The 24,834-nt window shown below is 39.0% G+C and overlaps 1 protein-coding gene across 12 annotated transcripts in view; it reads right to left on the reverse strand.

Moving 5' to 3' along the window:
- The window catches only part of DENND1A (DENN domain containing 1A), a 191,789-nt gene extending 167,539 nt beyond the window's left edge, over positions 1-24,250 (reverse strand). For 9 of the 12 annotated variants that reach the window (XR_011803981.1, XR_011803979.1, XR_011803980.1 and 6 more), the window contains exons 1-2: positions 24,091-24,250; positions 17,097-17,167 (exon numbers count right to left, since the gene is read on the reverse strand). Coding sequence is in view for 6 of the 12 variants with exons in the window: in XM_072025263.1 (XP_071881364.1) it covers positions 17,097-17,167; positions 24,091-24,107 (88 nt within the window). In the remaining 6 variants the exon portion in view is untranslated. Of the gene's footprint in view, positions 1-17,096; positions 17,168-24,090 lie in introns of those variants that run through there. The other 3 variants (XM_072025266.1, XM_027470898.3, XM_027470897.3) reach the window with 3 other exon arrangements.
- Between the last annotated feature and the right edge of the window lie 584 nt (positions 24,251-24,834).

The following is a 24,834-nucleotide window of genomic DNA, read 5'->3' on the forward strand; positions in this document are numbered from 1 at the left end:
AAAAAAAAAACACAAAATACTACTCTTCACCAATTGTATAATTGCTTAAACTATACAGATAATACCTTCTTCATTACACAAGCAACAGTGAATACTGATTTCTAAGCCTGAAGCTATGTAACTTTATAACATTTAAAATTCTGACCTTACTTTCATACTTTCAATATTGATAGTATCAAACCGTTTCCAGTTTCAAAGTTCTCACGTGCTACTTCTGTAGAGTACCACCTGCTCCCAATGACACTGTTACATGTTATTGATCTGTGCAAATATCATCTCTTACGGGAATCTCCCTGCAAAGCAATAGGAGACCTTACAGAAAAGCTCTTCAGAATAGTTTTGGGTTTTGATGCCTTCAAAATTTCTGTATCTGCATCTCTGTTTATGTCAGGGTGCTTTAGTTATTCAAATGGCATCAAATAGATTCTATCAAAGATGAAATTGTGCCATAGGAAACTGGGAATCCCATTATTAATTCTATTGTTTTTCTGTACTGGAGATCTTCACTTGTTGGAACATACAGCAAAATACACACCATCGATCATACACGGAGTCTGATTTATATCCATAGATCATTATTAGTGAAGGACAGACAGACCTATATATCATTTTTGAGGAGACATTTTTATAACAAATAACAGGATGGTTGTGGTTCCTACAACAACGTACACAGCCTTAGAGCTTCACACTTACCTTGCTTCCACTACGGAAATCCGTGGTACCTAAGGGCCCTCACTGACCACTAGGTTCAGTGGGCATCACCTCACTCCTACTTTTTTAAGCCATATAAGTTCATACATAGAAGACAGCAGCCTTGTACCCTTTGATACTTAATTTCAGCTATTTTGCTTCAGCTTGAACCGCATAACAGAATCACAGAATCACAGAATCACAGAATCTCTAGGTTGGAAGAGACCTCAAGATCATCGAGTCCAACCTCTGACCTAACACATTCCCCTCTCAACTTATCTCACATTAGTGGTCTTCATTCTACCAAAATGGTAATGAATATTTCTAAAGGCCAGGGAACTGGAAGAGAGGTAAAACACAAACAAAGAAAAAGCACAAGAAATCAGAGACTGGTCGTGGTGAGCCTCAACTACAGCCACAGTGTCGCTGCAGCCTTGCGAAAGCCTACCAGCAAAAGCATTAAATGAAAGTTTGTAAAAACAGGAAGAGCATTCAGTTCACTCTCCTGCAAAAACTTTCTGTGGAGTCAGATGTGTTAATGACAGATATGAGCTTCTTGAACACTATTCAAAGTTTAGTGGAGAGGGTACAAGGGAAAAGGTCCTGGCTTGGAAAAATACACCTCATCTAGCTAATGACCATGAGATGAAAGTGAAAGAAAATCATTGAGTGTTCAGCTACCCAAAATGACTTCTCTCTTTTGGCATAAAAGTTCATTAACAAGACAGCATCAAAAACTGGAGGAGAACTGCGGGTATATTTACACTTGCAGTATTGACCTATTTTGTATGTGCTATGCTTTCAGCTACTATTAACAAAGCTCACTCTATGCCATGTGTGATGCTATAATAAAAGACAGCCTCTAAGAAAAGAAGTTTAGCACATTTAAAGCAATACCATCAGTACGAAGAGTTATTCGTTTTACATAAAGAGGAGCTTGATGATGTTCAGTGCATCCAGACTGGAAATCTATCATCTCACTAAAAACGTTTCAAATATTTTTGTTAATGTAGAAAACACAAGGCTATCAAAAAGATTTTTAACTGCAAAATGGAAATGCACTGAAAACATTTTAAGACATTTGATTCTTCCAAGATGTATGATAGCACATCACCAGGTACCCATATTCTTCTGAAGTAGTGAACTAGTTTAGTTTTGAGCTCAAACATTTCATAAGTCACATTATATTCACTTAGCAGCCAGCCCTGAAAATCAGGTGTATATAAATCTAACAATTTCATTCATTTCTCTTCTCTTTTCCTTGCCCAGCTTTATTACACAGCAAAATCACAGCTACATTTTCAGACTTTTTCAAGAACTCTGCCAACTCTTTCCAATCTGCCCACCCTTAGCAGCAGCTTTGCTGAAAACAATTTTTTCCTTCACTGTGAATTGCAAAGGAAATCTAAAAATGCAACTTGAATCCACTTCCCTATTTTTTCTCCACAGATCTATCTACAAGGTGGCGAAGTGCAGATGGTCATCGACTCCCGTTGTGCTGACATGCAAATCTCCTGAGGATGACTACAGAAACGAGGAGTGTAACTTGTTAGGGTGAGGTGGCAGCACAAACATACTCTCAGCACATCAACACTGACTTGCAACATCGAGTATTGCACAGAACAGGAGGGAAAGATGTGGCCTACAGACAAAAGGTCCTCAGATGAAACTTCTCAGAGTAACTGAGAAAGCTGATGGAGAAGGAAGTAAGAATGTTCACAGAGACTTTTCCCATAGAGCCTGGCAGAAACCTGGCTGGTAGCTAGAGGTAAGCTTTTGTTATCACACAACAGCCGCATGCACCGATAAGCAGGAAGATGAGGGGGAGCAGTTTTTAAACAAATCTCAAAAATTAAAGTAAGCTCCAGAGCAGTACTGTATGTCCAACAGATCTAGCTGCTTTTATCACAGAAAAACACACCTTAAAGAGGAGCGCACAGTCTCTTTTCTCATTAGCTCATACCACACCTAATTGGGCTTCCAAGCTCCTTGCTCCCTAGCTGCTGCTTTGAGACCTGAGTTCGCCCACCTTTGTGCCGCCAGCAGGGGAGTCCAGGCTCTTGGCTGAAGAGAATCGACAGGTCACTTCTGCAAACTCTCCTTCCCGTTAAACTCTGTTATTTGCCTTATATCCTATCATCCATTTCAGAGTACAGAAGAGAACAATATTTACAGCACTTTTCCTTGACAAAAAGTAAACGTATATATCACTGATTGCAAGGCCACACCACGAGTATTTCACACCACCATCGTTCCATAGCGGCTCTATTCCCATTTCTAAAGTGATCAAACTAACGGCAAAGTTCTCTCCATCTTTTTAACACAAGCATATATGTTTGATTTTTAAACATGAAAGATTAAATTAGAAGCTACACACACAAACACAACTCCTTTTAAAAAGACTCAAAACACTGTATTTACATCTACTAGTACTCACTTTATTACTACAACCTTTATAACCGAGCTTAGGTTTGCTTCAAACAAAACAGGGTTCTCAGCAATACAAGCAGAAGAAAAAGCCCTGCATACAGTTAGTCTACAAAGAATTAACTGGATTAATTAGCAAGGGATTTGAGAAGCAGCTTGGAGCTAGAAAACCAAAACACTAAATTGTTTAAATACTTTGGCAATGGATCAAGGTTTCTAGGCAGCCCTATGTTCCATTCTCTCCTTTTTTTGCTCGGTGTTTTAACACATTTAACCTGACAAGGTACTTTTTCATGAGATATGAATGACACTGTCAAAATACCAAAAAAGAAGATGTGAATTAAAAAATGCCACAAGCTGTTAGCAATTCTGCCAACATGTATGAGCCCAGGCAACATTAATTAAAAATCAATAGCTTAGGACATAAATAGCTCTTATCTCTGTTATAGTATATTTCTAACATAACTCTTTATTAAAGAAAAAAGCCAATGTCTTTGCTATTATACAGACTGAATTGACCACAACAAAGCAAAGAAATACGGCAAAAATGCTGAGCAAAGAAACACGTATGAGAGAGGGAGGACAGGAGCATGAATGATTGGAATGTTTCAGCCTTGCGCTATCATTACCACATAACTGGTTGGAAACAGCCACGCTGCAAATACTTGCAGGAAAAGTTACTAGGAAGAACATGTCAGGTTTCTACTGCTAATGTGGTTCTATACAAAAATCCTGCATGCCAAGGAAATAACAATAACATGCACGTCTTCCTGTCAGCTAGAGCTTATTAATCATTATTTTTATTATGCATTTCAACTAAGGATTAAGTTACTGTGAATTCTCTGATAATTACAAAATAAAGGTGAGAAAAAGAGACTGCAAAGAGCATTTCCTTAATGATACAATCTTCGAACTAAAGTTATATTAGAAGGAATCTAAGCTAAAAGATTTAAACTAAGCTAGGAAATTAAGCCACCACTTTTGAAAGCTGTCTTCAAGCAACTAACTCACAGAGAGTTGAACATTTGAAAGACTTAAACCCACTTTCTAATAAAAGACCACCTTAGACCATGTATCAACCTGGGTACACACTTTGGTTCTGCCATATCCCCTACACAACTATGGCACTTAACTTCTGAACAGTTTCTACATAAAATTTACTAAGAAAGAAAAGAATAAATAAAAATCATACCAAAATGGAGAAGTTAAGTTCGGTTTTATTTTTTTGTCTATTTGATTAGTTATTAACATCGGAAATATCAAATGCCTCCATCCAGACATGCACACCAGTCTAAATAAAGGATGAAGAAAGAATACAACCAAGCAAAAAGCAATTTTCTTATTTGAGTTCAAAATAAAAGGGAAAAAATCATTTACATAAGAGCTATGTATGCATTTGCCAAGAAAATAAAAGTTTTGAAGTACTTATACAAACACCAGTGGAAAAGCTGATCATAAAACTGTAGCACCCTTAAAGTGAAGTTCTCAGGACCAAAAGGATTATTCTGAGCCACGGCTACCAATTTGAGCTCTCAGGGGCATCTCCTATCAGCTAACCATATGTAAGTGCAGTTCCACTCAACTACAGAAGACAGCTTTGCTATACCTGCAGATGAACAGCAACACCAAACAGTTGGTAATGCTACAGTGGACAGCCAGTCACTCGGGAATTACAGTCTGGAACATATGAAGAGGTTGCATTTATTAAAAACAACCACTAGAGATGAGCCAATTGTTTCCACTGGAAAGATTTTTTTTTATTTTTTTTTTGAGAAATATTGATCTGAAACACTGAATATATACATACAGAACACCAGCTTAGTAAAATCAGAGCAATACCTAGAGTAATAATCAGGTTAAACAGGAACTTCCATTATGGCAATACAGTCATGAAATACCAAGCTTTCAGATCTTAAATAACTTTTGATTGAGTCCATTGGATTTCATCTTCTATTAACTGAACTTTGGAACATTCCTATTTCATCCTCCTCCCCTCACCACAACCTCACATTCCAAAAATTCAGTTTATTGATTAGAGTGCAGCCCAAGGAAATCAAAAGGTTCTGCTCACAATATGCAGACACCAGGTGTGAAGAAAAGGAAAAAAACAACCTCACTGTCCATGAGACCTTTTGCTCTGTCTCCTCACTGAGCTACAGAAATAAAGTTGTTGCTGTTTTATAAGATTTTCTTAAACTACCTGGATTCTCAACTGTTCAACTTCCATTCAAGCTGCCGCCAATTTCAGTTAATCTTGTTTATGTAGGTGCACCAAATACTAGTTGTTGTTACTGCATTTGATGTAACAAGATTCCCTCATCTAAAAAGTTAATTACACAATGTTAATTTTTAGTAGAAGCGTTGTGTGAGGCCACAGAACCACAGCTAATACTGTTCCCCAATTTGAATGAATCTGAAATTCCACAGAGATCCTCCAATAATGCTTTATCTCATTGTAAAAACACAAACCATCACTTCATTAACATTTCAATCATCTACTTCATTGAAGGTTCAAGAAAACAAAATAATTCAGAGGCTCTGTTACATCATCTGTCTCCATTTTATTATAAATTAAACTGATTATAAGATGAAGTAATTTATAAACTCTTTCAAAAGACAATTTACATTTTCCTTCTACAACAATGAAGGTACCCCCTAACATACTCCACTTGTGTTCAATACTAACCAAAGATACTTACAGTATATATATGAATGTATGTGTGTGTGTGTATATCTATATATATATAATAATAATAATAACATATATATAAAAGTGGAAGATATTTCTGGTATGTCTTTGGATTACTTTTAGCATTCTAACACTGTTTATAATACTGGTACAAATACTGCCACCAATAAAGAAACAAACATTAAAAAGGTGTCCTTTAAGCTTTCCTTTAAGGCATCTACCATAATGGCATAATTTGCTCTGGACATCATTAAAATGTAAAGTTAATGAGGATTCAGCTGAAAACAGAAGAAATGTAACCTATTTTCAGGCAAAACTTCTAACACTGCAATCAGAGGGAAAACCTCTTTGATGTCTCTTTGTCTCTTCTCATTAATTTTCTTTTGGTTTAAAAAAAACACAAAGGCTGTTTAAACTAAAAAATGCATAGAAGTTTAAACATGGTAATTATAGTCAAGCTGCAATGAGGTCAATAGGTTTTTAAAACTCTGAGATAAACAAAATTGAGATGTATTACTATTTTAAAAACCTTGTCAATACTCAATTTCAGTTGCCCATGTGATGTCCACTGTATTCCAAGAATTTAGCCTAGGTACAGAATTGATTCCGGAAGGTTTAGTGAAGGACCTAATCCTGTACCCAGGGTAAAGCAAACTATCAAGAATAAATACATCAAAATGAAAAGTGCTACAATTGCTGTATTACTTGGTACCGCATTTGGTATTTTAAGTGCAACAAGGCATGTATTTTGCAATCTCCGTGAGAGAGAGTTGGCAAATTGTGAAATTCTGCTACTTTCTACCTCTACATGTCATCAAATAAAATACTGAACAGCTAAATAATTCTATTTATTCAGTAAATCTATTTTTGTTTATGTATACTGCTAAGGTGTACACAAAGCTATATGCTCCTATTTTAATATGCTAATTCTTTCCAGCAGAAATTACCTCTAAAAGCTATTCGATTGCTTAGTTCCAACAGAATCTACAATGCAGGAAGTGGTATGTACTTTTAGTGAATGGTTTATGAGCAGCTTTTCTGAAACCATAATGGAAACAATAATACTATTAAAAACAAAACAAGATGATTTATTAGAAACAAAGGTAAGGTGCTTAATCCATTACATAAAAGAAACAAATACACAAGAGAAACGAGAAACGTTTTCTTCAATGAATAAGGACATGAATTACAGGAGAGCAAAATAAACAGATATCTATATAATTTTTCCATGTACAAATATCATCTCTAGATAAGTCAGGATGAGATCAATGTATTAGTCTATAATAATTAGAGGTATGAATTTTAATGCATTGTAATGCATATAGGCTAGAATTCTATAGATAATGACCTGCTCTATATGAATCTATTTTAACTTGCTTGATAGACTATTCAAATTGAGCCGAGTGAAGGAGCACCAGACAAGTATCAGATAAAACAAAGTCAGGTGTTACTTTAGGTGCAAGTGAAGAGCAGCTTCAGAAGACAGTCTCATACTTATTGCAAAGGAAAGCGTGTTTTGCTTATTTGGTTGGTTTTTATGTCATTGCTGGGAGGGTTTTTTGTTGTTGTTGTTTGTTTGTTTTGGGGGGGAGGAGGGGCTGTCATTGGGTTGGCCTTTCCCACAGGCCAGTTCTGCTCAGCTGCCTGCTGAAGAGATTTCCTAAATTACTGCCCATTCTGCCTGAGCTAGTTCTTATGTCCTGGTATCTTTCCTGCCTTGCCTGCACCATCCTTTATTGTCCTATTCACAAAAATACAAAGCACGTAATTTTACTATTAAGTGAAATAATAAACTTGCAAATACATAAAGTGCGGAAGCCTGATTCCATTGTATACCTATGCTGTGATACCCAACCAGACATTTGGTCTTCACATTTCAAAATCTGATTTTGAGTCACATTCATGCTCACAGGTGTTCTTCCACACACCATCTCTTTCCAGTATCCTTGGAATAGAACAGAAGACCTCAATAACCACTAACGTATCTTACAGGTCACATAGACACACCTGAAGACTTAATTGTTTCCTTCAGAGATAAAAGCATGTAAGAACCAATTCAAAAGAGGTAATGTTGCTGATGTTTATATTCCTAACTATGTAGTTTCAACAGAAAGGACCCTTCAAAGGAAGTAAAGATGGGATTCAGATAATCCCAGTAGAATGTAATGGGAGTTGCAACTGTAATTCCCTTCAGCACTATACAAAATCCTTGCACAAATTCAGTATGTAAAAGATACTGCTTTAAAAAAAAAAAATAGTCACAGCAAGTCTTCTACCCCCCCAGTTTTTCCCTCATCCATTCCCTCAGCATGTGTACTGTAATAGCTGATGAAGGCTGAGACAAACCCCGTATTTTAGCACAGCAAATATTCCTTTGGCAACAGTTCTTCATTCACTCTCCTACTCATCTTTTAACAGCAGTGCTTTACACCCAGATTATGACTTTCTACATGGTCCTTCTACACAGACTTGCATTATTTAAATTATCTACAGTATGAATACTTTAGTTTTATTAATTTGTCTATCAAATTAGCAAATATTACTTTCCACATGGCCAGTAACAGAAAACTTCAGAAGAAAACAAGCAACTTAATTCTTTATTGGGAAGAGGGAGATGAGATGGGATGGGACACAGACACATTAGCCCCTCTTCAAATACAAACAAAACCTGCTGAGATTAAAACCCATTCTGAATCCTAGATTATCACTACCAGCTCCCACCCCTTCCATCCGAGTTATCATCCTTAATCTGCAGGTCAAACTTCCTGGTTTCTATCCCACTTTTCTGTGAAACAGGCTTTATTGGAAAGCATATGCAAAACTGTTTCCAACCGAAATAGACATAGCAATCATCTTCCCAAAAGCCAATAGATGTGTCAGATCTGCTGGGCCACAGCAGGGCCAAATCCCTCTGCTCATCAGTCAGGAGTCAGCAGCATTGCCTTGGCGTTTCTTCCCACTTCTCACTTGAAGAAATCCAGTGGCGAGCCGGTGAGACACCTTGCTCAAAGATAATGAGTATGTTCAGATATAAACAGAATATAATACAGTGATTAAAATGTGTCCTACCACCACTGTTATTCACAACCACTACTACAGGGAAGCGAACCACACACTAACCCGTAACTGGGCATCAGCACACAGCAGTATTTCAGAAAGAAGTCGGCAGGTTCAATTTTTTCTCTAGTAGCACGTAAGGTTGAGGCGTTTTTCTTTTTTTAATATACAGCCATGGCTGAATCAGAACGGTAGTCTTGGATTCATTTCACGCTTACCTTTCAGTAGTAATTTCATTTCAAATCACCTTGCTAACTCTTTTTTAAATCTTAAAAACCACCCCCAAAAAAGAGAGACAAAAGCAACACACACCATAAAAGAAAAAAACGTCTCTTTTTGTTCATGACAAAAAATATCACACCCCAGAGAAGCAGACCAAAACTGCCCAGGGCGCTCTGCTAGGCCTCTTTTTGAATTAGAGTTTACATTCTCTTCTTTCAAGGAGCTACGTAAAACAAAAAGAACCAGCAATGAAAATAGACCTGGTTCCTCTTTTGTTTCACCAATTTTACTTTGCCTGCTTGTTAAACTTATTCGCTAGGTAGAGTTACTGACCCATGTGCTGACAGACTAAACACGGTCATGACTCCTAAAATCCAGTATTTCTATCGAAGACACTCATAAGAAGAGTAACACAACTCTGGATGGACAGTCATTACCAGGACACTGCTACCAACACTAAGCAAAATAAATAAATAAATAAAATAAAAATCCCTAGTCTTAATCTACAGGGAGTCTTCTTTAAAGTCATTATTTCTTCATCTGAATGACACTCTAATTAAAGCTCTTTACAAGTCACAGAAGTGTCTATGTTGAGATTAACGACTGATTTTAGATGCACTAAGATTTAAGCAGAAGTTAACAGCATTAATGAGATTACCTGTTGCAATTAAATAAGGACAAACAAAACCAAACCACCTTGGAAATTTTTGTGACTGAGCATAAACTAAAGTTAAAATTACTCCCTTAGATTAAGGCACCACCGCCATAACAACAACTTTTTTGACTCTATTCAAAGTACAATCTGCTTGCAGTTATTGGAGTAACAGCCCTACTCTTAAAGGAACACATTAACAGAGAGTTAATTGCAACAAGTGCTTCATCAAATTCTTAAACGCTTCAAATGCTGAAATATCAAATGCTTCAGTAGCATTTGGTATCTAAATTGACTCTCTCAAGAACTCTTTAAAAAGAAGAACCACTCAAACCTCTATAAATTCAAGGAAAACTACAAATACAGCTAGTGAATGAAAATAATTTGTTAAAACCACTAAAAACCTCCCTTAAAAAGTTTCAGTTTAGCAGTTAATTTCAACCTGCAGTTAAAAAGGCACTAGCTGTCAGTCAGTTTTCTCACCCAACTCTATCATGAAAAGAAAAACTGACAGATCACAGGAGCTTGCCTTTGTAAACCAATTCAGGAACTTTCATGCTTCTTATTTGTTAGGTTAAAGGTTAAATTGCTGACCTCTGCCCTCCTGCTTAGCAGCCTTTCCCTTTTTCTGTAAAGCTTTATTTTGGGGCTGTATTTACATGGATTAGTCTCTTTTCACGCTAAGAAGGAATCTGTTCACAGCCAAAGCCTTAGTTCTGGTTGTACAAAAAGCAGTCACAATTATTCAGCAGCAGACAATGACCATATTGTGGATTTACAAAAAAACCACCTCAGCCATGGCAAGTTCTGTCCTCGCTGCACAAAACAATAGAAGAAAAATCTTATCAAGCATTCAAGAGAAAGCAAACAAAGCAGGCCCACTGTGAACTTGATGAAGATGTCAAGCTCCTTTAAAAAAATATAAATCAACAAAAGAGTTTAAAGTCTTGTGAGTAAGACTTTCTGTGCTGAATTTTCCTCTCTAGTTAAACAGTGCCAGCAGCAGCAATATAGCACAGACTGGTAAATACTTGTGCAATAGAAAAGATTGCAGACAGAAGTAGTTAAAGGATGAAGCAAAAAGGACGAACAACAGATCTCTTTCCACAAAGTAAATTAGAGAAATGGAAGAACATTCATAACTAACATTTTCGGTCTTTATTAAATCTAGTATCATCGGATAAGAACAGACCTAAGAAAACTTTTAACTAAAACATATGATGACTTGCAGTATGACAAATTCTAATGTTTCATAAAGTGATTTTCTCCTCAAATTGAGTTCCATATTTAATTTATACTGTAAAATCCCAACTGAGAACTGCCTTTGAACAGAACAGTTCAGACAGTGCTACTTACTTGATCCAGACACTTCAGTCCTAGTAAGTTCTTTGTGAGAGTTTTCCACCTTGTAGGTATTCAGAAGAAAAGCAATCAAATGGAAACAGGAAAACAAAGAAACAGCTTAGAAGAATTAGCATTCCTAGATGCTAGCCATCTCCTTACATTTGGTTATTTTTCCAGTCCTGCAGTGGGAAGTTGGGTGTAGGAATAGTGTCACACAGATAGGACAGGAAAACTTGTCATACCCCAATTAAGGAACACGTTCAACACAAAGCCCTTTTTTACTGGAACATAATGTGAATTTTACACTTCCTTTGTTAGTCCTAAATATTTAGTATGTTACCTACTTCTTGATACATAACAAGCAAACCTCAAGCAACAAAATGCTTCCACTTCACAAAATAAAGGTTGCTCTGACAGATGCACAGGTAGGGTTTACAGACGTTTGAACTACCAACTCTTAACTCTACCCAAGTACCAGTGTTGACGTTCAAGCCAATACTTGATCTGTTTTGGCAGGTACTGATGTGGCAGTGAAAGTTAAAACAGGACAGAGAATGGCAAGTAGCAGCAGCACGTGCATTTGGCACAGGCAGAAGCCTGCTGGTTCCCTCTGCCTCTTTAGTCTTGTCACAGAAACCACAGCGACAATCGTGGAATACTTTTAGGGCCCGAGTACATCATGACATCTCCCTGCCGAGTTAAGGGCTTCGATTAGTTTCAGTTATAACATTCGTGATCTACTGGCGGGTGGGGGAAGAGCTGTTACAACACAGGGCTAGAACATGAAAAGTAAAGAAGGAAGTACTTAAACTACTCACAAGCTTCTAGTAGGAACAAGATTAGTAGTACATGCTACTCTCAGAGCCAATTCAAATGCAAATTCCATCCTTTCTCTCAAACAATGATAAACTCCCTCAGAGTTAATAGTTTCCTTCTAAGATTCATCTCCCTTTTCAACTTAGTGGTATGTTTTCGAGAAAAGAAAGAAGCACATGGCGAGTCTTCCAGCAAGACCTTTTAAATTCTGTCATAAAAGAAGTAGTATAAACTACATTTCCTTTACTAATCCAGTGAACATTTGTTAAACTCTAGCACACTTACACTATGTCCATGCTATCACGTTTAGGCTTCCAACTTACCATGATTTTAAATGAAAAAAAAAAATAAAAAGAATGAAAGAAAGAAAAATCCTTTAACTGTACTAAACCATTTCAGCTTTTTCCTTGAACACACAGCAAGAATTTATGCTACACTCACAAAAAGATGAAAGATGAGGTCCTTGGAGAGAAAGGCCTTTGGCACACTACATGGTAAAGCTACAGATTTGACGTACTTTTATAATGTCTGCTTTGGCGAGAACACAAAAACCCCATACAAAAGCATGCTATGTCCTCCCAGACAGGGGTGCAGGGGGAGTGCCTCACTCTCACGAGCATTTACTTTCAGATGTTCATATCTTAGAGACGATTTTGATCGGTTACTTTAGACTAACAAATTCTTTTTCTACACCAATGGTCTGACAGTTATGCTCCAGTTCTCCTCACAGCCCCCTCTAACAAGGGGGGATCTTTGGCTCAGGTCCAGCAAGATCCTTACATTTGTCACAGATTTCTGAGGAATGAACTGCACCAGTTGTCAGATCATAAAGTGCTTTGAAAAATTGAAAGAAAGCTTTCTTAAGTAGTTAGCATGATTTTGCTTTATGTAGGTATTTGAATGAAAACTGTTAGTAAATTCTTTCTATTGCATCTGAAAAGTTTTGGTAAAAGGAGAAAACATTTTAGCTGAAGTTCAAAAACAGCAAGTGCTTTTCCAGTGTGATATACCATACTTGTAAACATTAAATATGTCAAGAGTATTAAATGCTACTGAATTTCTAGAAGTTCAGCAGTTACAATTTATAACAGGAACAATTCAAGCTCTTTGTAGCTCTCTCCTAAGACCAGAGAATTTAGCATTTCCAGGGTATATTTAAACAAGTAACTTTTATCTTTCTTTATTTGTAAAGCACCAGATACATCAGCAATGAAACAAACAGCACAAACATCTTCAGCTACAAAGACTGATATTGAAATTGAAAAGCATCCTAATAAAAGCAATGGTAGACCTTTAACTTTGAATGAAGTGTTCACAAGTGATACAGCACTTATTTTAGAGAGAAGTGAATAGATGTATGTTTCAGTTGAAACTATGTCATATTTCAGTATTGCAAAAGAAAGGCAAAACTGATGCAATTAGATTATGTCTTGAATATATTACTGGTATCTGCTAGGCAATGCACTGCATTTTTATTCCCCTCCACCTTCAGTTTTCAAGGTTTTATTTTATTTAATTCCTGAAGAAAGGTTAGCTCCTATCAGTGAAATCTCTCAAATAATTGTGACAAAACTAAAAATTCTTTGCTTGCTTTTTCTTACTTTTTTTTTTAAAAAAAAAAAAAAAAAAGAAGAAGAAGAAGTAATAACCTGGATTTAGTAAGGCAAATAGCTCCTTAAATCCAAATGATAACTAAAGTTAGAAATACTCCTACTGTCAGAAGTATTCAGGAAAAAATTAAGAGTGAGCAGGAAGTTAAAATAAAAGCAGTTTTATATTTTTGTCCAATTTCAGGAAGTCAGATGTTCTTAACAACAAAAAACACAACAAAACCAAACAAAAACCAACTCCACTCTAATAGATTCAGTTACTCAAAGGGAAACTGGGAATTCCCAGCTTCCAAGGAAATTGCATTCATTAGGCTGAGACAGAAGACTGGAGCGCTAAATGTCTTCTCTTGAAATATCTTCATGGTTCTCAAAATACAGATATCACATTTACATAAAGTGACCCAGTAAGAAAAATCTGTAAGTACCCAAATAAGATCTATGAATATGCAAAGAAAAGTACAAATATAGCTTTTAGATCCAACTGAATTAGGAATTCCACAACATACCAAAGACTTCATGTGGCAGAAATACACAATTACCAATGCTGAGAACAGATACTCATTATTTCTCAGCAATCCAGACAAGAAAGGCTGAAGAGCCCAGAGCTGAGCTGATCCCGTGACCATTTCCCTCCTCAGTTCACACACCGCACCGCTGTTCAGCACAGTTGTGCCTGGACTGGAACAAAACGTTTGATTTTTCAACTTTCTTTATTTTGACAATTTTTTCTCTTCATGTCTTACTTCGAATACAAAACATCTCCTGAGTGATCCTGGAGTTTGCATTTCTAGGAATCAAACCATAGGATCATAGGATAATTCAGGCTGGAAGTGACCTCCAGAGGCCTTAGGTCCAACCTCCTGCTCGGAGAAGGGTCAGGTGTGAGGCCAGACCAGGCTGCCCAGGCTGTCACTTGGTCAGGTCTTTCAAACCTCCCAGGATGGAGACTGCACAGCCTCTCTTGGTGACCTTTTCCAACGCTTGACTGTGCTCACGGTGAACACACATTTCCTGACGTCCAGCTAAAACATCTCGCTTCAATCTGTGTCATCGCCTCTTGTTCTCCTGCCATGCACTGGGAGCCGGTCACCTTGATGAACTCCTTACAGGTGTGGAAGGCTGCTGTACAGGTCCCCTGAAGCCTCCTCTTCTCCACGCTGAACAAGCCCAGCACCCTCAACCTCCCCTCACAGCACAAGTGCTCCAGCTCCCTTGCCAACTTGGTGGCCCTCCAAGAACTCCTTCTAGTTTATCGAGATCTTTCCTGGAGCTCAGAATAGATTTTTTTTTCTTCTGCAGTCAACTGTCTTGGTAACTAAGAGGGAGCCTTCTATAGATGATGTAAAATGCTGCTCTCATCCATTTGGAAAGTTACTAAACATTTAATGTACGATTGTTAACAATTATACAAGCAATAAAGCTACTTGAATATACAATTGTCTGTCAGTAGTTAATAACAGGAGTCAGTATTTCCCATTTCAGCAAGAAGCAAATGAGCCATGAAATATATTAAAGCTTTTAATTGCAGTTGATACTTAACAGTTACATGGAAAATATCCCTTGCTATACAAACTTTTGGATTATTAACAAAACAGAGGCATGTTTTACCATCCCACAAGCCAGACAATCTCCCACACTAGGATTTTTATAGCTTTGGAACAATTCACTCTCCTCAAGACTGTATTAGAAAATTGATGCAAGAATTAAGTGCATTATAAGCGGTCGATAGCACTACCAGACTAGACATAAACTTCAGAGATAGTTGTCTCAGTTCATTTCAGAATCCATTCTTTGGGAAGATTTTTTTTAAACATGTCTGATAATTTGCTCCTTACATTTAGTTTATGTTTTGCTTTTCTTAATAGTAACTGCTCCTTGCCGTTTAATATACATTCCTGTGACTCCAGTAAAACACACTGATATATATCCTAAATCTTCCAGCAAAGACTAGATAGCCAAGGAAGGAGAAAGAGATGACTACATGGAGGTCTCTAGGACTATATTTCTAGAAAGGCACTTTGCCTGAAAATACAGTACAGCTATTAAATACAGCTGATACTGCAGAGCAGCAAACAACCAACCAGTTTTGTTTAGAACATGAGGACAGAATATTTGGAGATACTCTCGTCTAAAACTTCTGAGAATACAAGACACCTCTTAAATACAAAGTATTAGGCGGGGAAAAAAATTCAGAAGATTATTCAGACAGAATTAATAACTTCAGAACATACAAACTGTATTTCTTTTTTATATTTTTTTACACACTAAGAACAACCATTTCTAATATTTTGCACCTACAAGTGCATACAACAAACTTAAAAACACAACTAAAGTGAAACTCCCACAGAATCAGTTGGTTTATAGAACAAGATGTATACTAAATTCTCCAATTAAAAACCTGTAAAGTAGTTTCAGTGCTTTTTAACCCACCTTCCCACAGCAGGGAATTAATCCCTCCAGGGGGATGCAAACAAACTTCAAAGAGAAGATTATACCCAGACACTAGTACTGTACAATGTAATGTTTACGGTCAAATTTGTTCAGATTTTCTGGCACTAGAATCCAGGTCAGATGTGCAGAAACAAAGACCAGTTATTAAAAGGGCTCCTGCAGTTACATCAAATAGTTGTGACGGTGTACAGCAGTAGGACAAGCCAAAACTGTATTCCAGTTACAACTCCTATGGAGGCTTTGGCACTAAAGGAAAGAGTTGCAGTTATTTGGCTCTCACTGATTGTAACAAACAAATACAGATATAGAAGGAGATAAGTGGCTCCCCAGTCAATAAAGTTACAGCTCATTGTACCATATATACAATAAACATAGGATTGTTTTGCCAAAGATCAATGGTATATTACTCCAATATGTGTTGACTAATTGTAATGATTTCATTTTGACATCCTTCCTTTCCATAACTTTCTAGACACTGACCTCACAAAACAGTATCTTGAAATCAATTCTGAGATTAGGAACAAGGATAACCAAACATTCACAAATACACTTCCATGTTGGTTTCAGCTGTTACAGGACTTCTCTAGCATAAACATAGGAATATTTCTCAGAAATAATATTATGGCAATATACCTGTATAGCAATAACTCGATAACAGTATTTGGTGAAAATCATTAGTTAGCCAAATCATAAGCTACTTCTATGTCTTATTTCTAGATAAAATCATTTGATCAAAGGAAGAATTTTGGGAAGACAATGCTTTTGTATACATGTAAGAAATAGTAAGTAAAAATAAATTCCATAGAAAAACGTTTGGACTATTTTTTAATTTAAACCTAATCATTCCTCATACGAGCAGAAATATAAATCTGAAAATGCTTTTACTTTTTCAACTCAATGAAGTAAGAGTTATTTCTATTCCAAAAGACAAAGGACGAAACAGTCAAAGAACCCAAGAAACTGTCCACAAATAGGGACAGAGGTAGGATTTTCGTATTGTTAGTCCCAACTGTAAAAGATTCCAGCTTTCTTTAAAAGGTGGAAGAACATAATAATGAATATACCTCATTACCTTGCACTACATGGTTAAGAATAGTTTTAGCCAAGAAATAGGTAGAATTACAGCACAAAACAGTACCTTTCCCAATGCAACTGATGCCTGAATAAGTTACTTCTGCATACACTTCAAAGGTAGTTTCCGGATTTTGTCTGAAAGGGGAAAAAAAGAAAAGTATTTAACACACAGATTTTTTTTTTCCAAGCATGCTTTCAATTACTCAGACAAAAAGGGTTCTAAGAATGCATACATTACAGTGACAACTTCATAAAATAGATTCCTTGTTTTATGGCCTGAGAACCTCAGATCTTTCTGCCTTGCAGGAATGTAACAGGTAGGCACTGAGGCTCAGATCATTTAGTATGAACAGTGTCCAAATGAATTCCACCAAGAAAAATTTAAATAAAAAACAATTGAAATCAAGCACACAGATCCTTTATGTCATCTCAATCACTGTGACCTGTCTGCATTTCTACATACGAAAATGTCACAGGCCTGCTATTCAGAAACTTTGCCAGAAAAAGAGAACTATGCTTTTTGTTCCTCTGGGTAACATTCTGAAAAGCAATGCTTATTTCAGTTCTTAGGCATAATACCAACTGTGATTACATATACAACTTGCAAAAGCAAGTTATTTTTTATTTCACCTTTACTTTCAAATGAGAAAGTAAATCGCTGTATATGCTAAATACCATCTTGGATATTTTTTCAGAAAAAATAAAATAAAACCTAATTACCCTTTTCTCTTCACCAATTTGAAAGCAGAGTCAAATTGCCCAACATGAAACAAATAAAACAGATTCACATTTTCATTACTGTGACCCTCAAGTTCATCTTTATGACACCTATTTACTCAGGGAAAAAAAAAAAAAAAAAGGAAAAAAAAAAAGCAGCAGCAGTCAAGAGGATGCAAAGCCACTTTAGGCATACATTACTGGGAAAAAAAAAAAAAAGAGGCTGTATTTAGGATGAAGACAGTTCACTTCTTTAATACCTCTTAATAACAGTTGCATCCCTTTGTCAGAAGGGCCCTGCTGGAGAATATTTCAAATGCACAAGGTTTAGCCTCAAGACACTGCAGTCTTAAATGTGGAAAGTTGCCAGATGCAGATGAAAAAAGGAAATAGGTGATATCGTTAAAGGAGATACCAAATTCAGCTACAAAAGGCAAATGAAGCTTACAGAAAGAGCCTATTCTGATCCAGAGTTATTAGTATACCAGTACTAAAAGTAGAAAGTTAATGTTATATCACTGAAAAAAACACTTAGCCTACATTTTCAGCTCTTACTAACATAATTCTAAAGCCAACTCCATAAATGAAGCTCTGGAAATACACTTCATAAGGAGCATATAAATGCCGCAAGTGATTGTATAAGAAAGCATATTTTGAGTTCAGTTTCTGCCTAACAATTTTAGCAACTCCAGAATTTTTGATGAGATTAAAGAGAACCACACATTAGACTTCATAATTTTTTGGTTACTGAAATAGGGATTTTGTAAGTCGGAACATGTGACACTTTATTCTTAGATTTTCCAGTTAAAACTAAGTATCAAAATTGTTCTAAATGTATAGTTGTTTTTATAGTGATAATATTGTCTCCTATGTGTTAACGTAAACTATCTAAAATTAAAAATCTGTTGAGGTATAAGTAACTTGTAAATTCTGTTAGTTCCCTTACAGCTACAAATGAAAACAATGGCAAGAAAAAAAAAATCAAATTTATGCCAGAATTCCCGTCTGAATAATAAAAAACAACAAAAAATCATCTTTCTCAGCATCTCAAACCAAAAATATAAACATGTGAAGGAGTTAAGCGTGCTCTTCAGAGAATGTATATTATTTTTATCCTACTTTAACACCAAAAGTGATTAAAAAAAACATTTCTACTCATGCCACAGACCCACTCAGTGCAAGTCAAATGGCTCTAAGCCAAATCCCACACCTATTTAAATTAACAGAAAAGCTACCATTGGTTTCAGTAGCATAGGATCACACTCTACAATTTTACAGAGCACCTCTCAGGAGCAACAATATTGTCCACAATTCAATTAATTTTAATTTAATTTGCCACCAGTTCCCAACTGATTTGCATTTAGTAGCCATTTTTCTGAGCAGTGCATTGGTAAGTTATGAGAACCTAAGATCAGCAAAGCAACTATTACTTCGCAGCGTGAAATAAACTTGCCTAATTTTCTTTGTGCTGCACATGATCTACTTCAAAAATTCAGATTCTTAGCTATGTTGCTACAGTCCTGGCACAGGATGAGTATGATACGATAACCACTTAACACAGAAAAATTATTTTTCCGTTAAAATTTATTGCTGTGCAGCCTTATCTTACCCTCCTTGTTTATATCTCTATTTTTAGCACCCTGTTTCCTTAATTAAAAGTTTATACATTTTCTAATATTTTTCCAGCTAATGGTTAAAATAACAAACACCTTTTTAGTATTATGTTAGGGTCTGTGTTTAAATTCTGCAGTGAAAACACTGCTTAACACAGCTGGCAAGAGCACATGCTATATACCAAAACTTTCAGACAAAAAGACATTAAATTTTTCTATTTTAATATTCCATGACAAACGTCCACTTATTCCTAGGAACAGTGAAATTGAAGTAGTTTTGCCAAGTCAGAAACTCTGTATTAAAGACTGCATTCAAGAAGCCAACACCTCGGTATGAGAATGAAGTCAACGTGAGAATGAAGCCATTGTAAAATTCTGAGCATTTTATAACTTTTCTGTGGAATTAAGGAAACAAGTCACTAAGAGACTTCATACAGTTTGCAAACACTGCATAAACATGCATCATAATATGTATATTTTGCAGTCTCTTTTTATGATTACTAACCTGCCCCACAGCCATGTAATGCTGCGTGTGCCTTGTACTGAAACCTCAGCTCACTGGACCTGTCCCCAGCGCTGGGAACCCAAACACCCTTGTGCAAAGATCTCCCCTCACAGCCTCCAGGTAGCACTCAGACACATGCTGAATTACCAAGTGAACATACATATGATAAAAAAAAGCAATGCACAGGACACATATGTAAAAAGTACCGCATTTATTTGATAACTCGATAATCTGAAAAGGGAGTGCAATAATTTTTGTAAGTAGAAATTTAGGATGAGTTTTTATGAGAAAAGAACATTTCTGTGATAAGTGCTCTTTGTAGGTATTACTGCAAACCTCTTTGATGTAGAAATTGCTTTAATATCAAAACAATATGTAAGAAATTTTATATTGAAATAGTATTTTTAAATAAGCCTTACACAAGATTTATGAAGAGTAAAATTAAAGTTCTTCTCCGAAGCTGTCTGTATGGAAGCGCACATCTCACACACCTATGGCCACAATCTGGATTCTGTCAGCAGTGTTCTCCCTACACATAGGACAATGCAATAGCACTTACGACAGAAAAAATCATTCTACTCACAAAAACGATGCATAAGAGAGGAGCCTGACAGTGTTTGATCGTTAGCTCTCTTGTCGCAAGACTTAGTTACTGATCTCTTACAGAAAAAAAAGTTATAGAAGTTCAGGATTGTTATTCCATTGCCGATATCACACCTCCAGCCCTTACTAACTTCCATGTCTTTAACTTTTTCTGCCTGGTATTGCCTAAGCAGGTAGTACCACATCTCAGTACACAGCAAGCTCTACAGCAAACAGACCAGCACCAGGGATCTCTTCTTTCTTCACTGAAGCCCAACCACTGCTGGGATGGACCAGGGCAACTTTTTTACTCTGTAACGCAATTCCATGCAAGAGCCTGGTTCTGACACATTGTTCAAAATAGGTAAATACGTACTTTTTCTCTTTTTTTAATGTCCTAAGCACTGAAGGGTACCACGAAGAGAGGACAGCCAGGCCAACTAGACTCCTTTTCCAAGCCCCTGCCCAGCTCAGGGTGCCTCACACACACCGTAGGGCACGCGCCAAGGCGAGGCGCAACGCCCCGGCGGGACCTTGTTCTGCGCCTGCAGCTACCCGCACGCCAAAAGCTTACAGTACCGCCGGCAACTTCGTGATTTCCTTCTGATGCAGCTACTGATAATTTCCTCTAAGCAATTGTTCACTCTAATGACTCATTACTATACATCCATCAAAACTATAACTGACATATGTCTGGGTTTCATGCGGAGCATATCGCAGAGTGTGCAAGTGAGCGTGTGCCAGAGTTTAATATCCCTCCTAATTATCAATCCATAGCAAGAAGCAAGAAACCTGACTACTGGATTTTTGCTAGGGTTCCAAAACTCACTGGCACTATGAGTAAAGAGGGCTTGCCTCAGTATACCCCATCATAAAATTATTTTCTCATTCGTGCTCCCATCCCCTGCCCCAACCAGGAAGCTACTTATCACTCCGAGAAGTACTTCAGATGATTCAAAGAATCATCTAAAAATCACAGAAATTCAAATGTACAGTATTTTACAGAAATTCAAAATGCTGGTCTGTTTTGGGCCAGAAATAAACTAAAATCTGGAAAACACATTCTTTACTACTAGATCCCAGAAGGATAATTAAAATAAAGCCTATTAATTACAGAAATCTAATTAAGAAGGATAGAACATGAAAGTCCTGATAGCAATAGCAAAATTTCAAATTTGAAAATAAATCCGAGCAGAAGACCGATTTTGTTTTCAAGTTTGTAACAAGAACTTTGTTCCTTACTTCCCACAAGAGGGGAAGCACAGCATTAACTTCAGATTCATTAACGTCACGGCTTGGGAAGCCCACCTGTTGACAGTGAGGAAGATTACTTCACAGAGCAACCTCACCAGTATCTTTAGACTCTATTCCCTGCCTTAGGGTTCTTTGCAAAAGCATTGTGCTGCACACACTGACATATTAGGTGAGAGGTGAACACCACCCTCAAGTCAGCAAATGCCTCCAGAGTCTGGGCTGCTTCTAAGAAATTTACACGAAGGAACTAAACTTAGAAAAAACACCCTTTGGAAAAAGGAAGAGGTCAAAAGAAAAGCCTCAAATTACCTTGAAATAGAGCGTATTGTATTCTAGGCAGACTCTTTTTTAAGTTCTGTATTTCTGAATTATGGCATAAGTTGTACGGTATGTTAATTAATTCAATTAATTAGATTAACTGTTAAGTCTTAAACCCCACTTGAATCACTTTAGGTGAAACCTTAGATTTATCTGCAATTTTGGAAAAAAAGCTACAAGCATTATGCCACATGACAAATATTTAACACTTTTCATTCCAATTCCTTCATTTTAAACCTGGATGTGATAACGCACATGTAAAATGTGCTGTAATATTAGCAGCAACAAAATCCACTCTTCCCTTTTAATAGTTATCATTTCTCTTGGCAAGACAGAATGTGAAAGATCCTGCCCAAAGATGTTTAACAAAAATCTCAGTGTGGTTAGACATCTGGCTCAAAAGAGCAGACCTGACACGTCTCTGAGATAGGCTCTCTCATTCTTTGCGTAATTCACGATTGTTGTGAACGGTGCTCAAGTAGAATAAGGGCAAAAGCATGGTGCTGTTGTAGTTTGTATCAGAGGAAGGAAAATGAAATTTATTAATTGTCCCTCAATGCAAAATTAATTGATCACTCAGCAGACAAAATGCTTTCTCATGAAGTCCTGGAGGAATGAAGCATAACGCTTATACAGGGTCATCACCTCTGTTTTCCTGGAAACATAGAAAGATGCAGGATTCGCCAGTAATCTGAAAGAAACACTCACACCGAAACAGACTTTGTACAGATAAAGCCCGTAAGTCCGTTGGTGCTTACAAACACTTCTAACTGCCACATCTCCCGCCTCAGCGAGGGCTCCAGTTGAAGCTCCCATCCAAGTGCCTGCATCCACAATCAGCAAAGCAGATGCAAGAGAGCATCACCCATTTCAAGTGATTTAAGAAAAAGGCATCATAAAAAGTGATTTCAGACCACAATTTTTGAAGTGACCCATGCAAGGATGACTGCTGCCAGATCCAACACTCTACAGAAAACGGCAACGGTTTTAGACTGAACTTGTACTTTGAGCATAAGCTAAGAGTTTAACTTATTTTTCTTTGATTTTTTGTAGCAACAGTGGAGAACCCATACTCCACAGAGGGGCAATAAGCGTCCTTTCCCAGAGAAGAAAGGTTGCTTTCTGGAAGCAACCAGTCACCTCAGCACTATGACTGCGGGCACTCGCTACCCATTTACATTCCCCTAGAACCCCTGTACAGGTACGTGTACCCAGCCTAGAGGCTTGGGAATACAGAGACGTGTCATCACACCAAGGACGATGCAAACTACTGCTGCTACTCCAGTCTTATACTCAAATTAGACAACAGAGGTGAAAAGTTGAAGCCCTGTGTAATCCTGACAAGCAACGTGTTAAGGAAAGAAAAGCTGTTGCTCAACGGCACCTACAGACATTGCTCAATGAGATAAAGGCTAACTGGACATCCCCAGCACAGCTTCCACACACAGAGATGCCAGCACTCACTGCACAGCCACAGCTTTACTGCACCCCTACCCACCTCAGAGGAAGGAATTACCCAGGCACAGCGCAATGAACTGAGTGAGATCTCTATCAGGATCCGTGACTTATCAAGAGCTCCTACCAATAAATCAACCCCTGAGTTATGCAAATGCTGAGACCCACTGCGGGCAGGGAGCTGCAGGCCTGACTGCAGCGCCCCTCGCCTCCCCCCAAGCCCCGAGCCGATGCCCTTTGGGGTGCCCCCTGCAGCCCGACCCCCGCCCCCCCTCAGCCCGCCCCCCACCCCCCAGGGCAGTGCCCGCAGCCCCAACCCTCGGGGCCCGCACAGCCCCCGCCGGGCCCCAACCCCCGGCCCGGCCCCGCGCGGGTTCCGGGGGGATGCGGCTCACGGAGCCGCCGGGGCCGGGAGGCGCCCCCGGGCCTCGCCGTGCCCCCCTCGGCCAGCGGCGGGGCCGGGCCGTGGCCGTGCAGCGCGGGGCCCCCCCCGCCCGCCGCCCGCCCCCGGGGCTCGGCCGTGGCCCACCCGCGGCCTCCGCTCGGTCCCGGTGCCGGTCCCGGTGCAGGTCCCGGCCGCGGCCCCTTCCCCCGCGGAGCCCCGGGGCGCTCACCGGATCCGGGATCCCATGGTCCGCGGGGGGCCGCATAGGCCCGGGCCCGAGCCGGAGCGAGGCGGGGCGGGGGCGGGGGCCGGCGCTGGGCGGGCCGCGCTCTGTGCGCCGCATCGGGCCCTGCTCCGGCCCGGCCCGCGTCGCCGTCGCCCGGGGCGCGTCACGGAACGGGGGCTGCCGGGAGCTGTAGTGCGGCGGGGACAAGGGGGGGGGCGGCTCGGAGCCCCCCCTCCTCCTCCCCGCACCGTCCCCTCCTTGAGCCGCCTCAGGGCAAAAGTGGCGGGAAGGGGGCTGAGGGGAGGGGGGGGGGGGCAGCGCCCCCCCGCCCCGCGCCTCCTGGCAGTGGGCGCCGGCTCCTAAGGCACCCCCCGGGCAGGTCCAGAGCCCGCAGCGATGCCCTGAGGGGAGACCCCCGAGCAGACGGGACCTGGGGAGACCTGGAGGGGTCCCAGCTGTCCCCAGAGGGCCGGTGGGTGGCAAGAAGCGCCCGAGCCCTCGGGCAGAGCGAAGGAGCAGGCTGAGGAAACAAGGGCGAGCCCTCAGACAGAGATGGGGAGCTGTGCCCTGCAGGGCTGTGGTAGAAGCGTAGGATGCCTAGAAAGAGCAAGAAGCCCCAGTAAAACAACGACAAGCCCAAGTGAAAGAGCAACAAGTCCCAGTAAAAGAACAACAAGCCCAATAGGGCCCTAAAGGGGACTGGAGGCTTCCCACGCAGAAGTGAAGGAGAGATGAGATGAGATGCGG

Source organism: Anas platyrhynchos, chromosome 18 (genome assembly GCF_047663525.1).
Source record: "Anas platyrhynchos isolate ZD024472 breed Pekin duck chromosome 18, IASCAAS_PekinDuck_T2T, whole genome shotgun sequence".
NCBI lineage: Eukaryota > Metazoa > Chordata > Aves > Anseriformes > Anatidae > Anas > Anas platyrhynchos.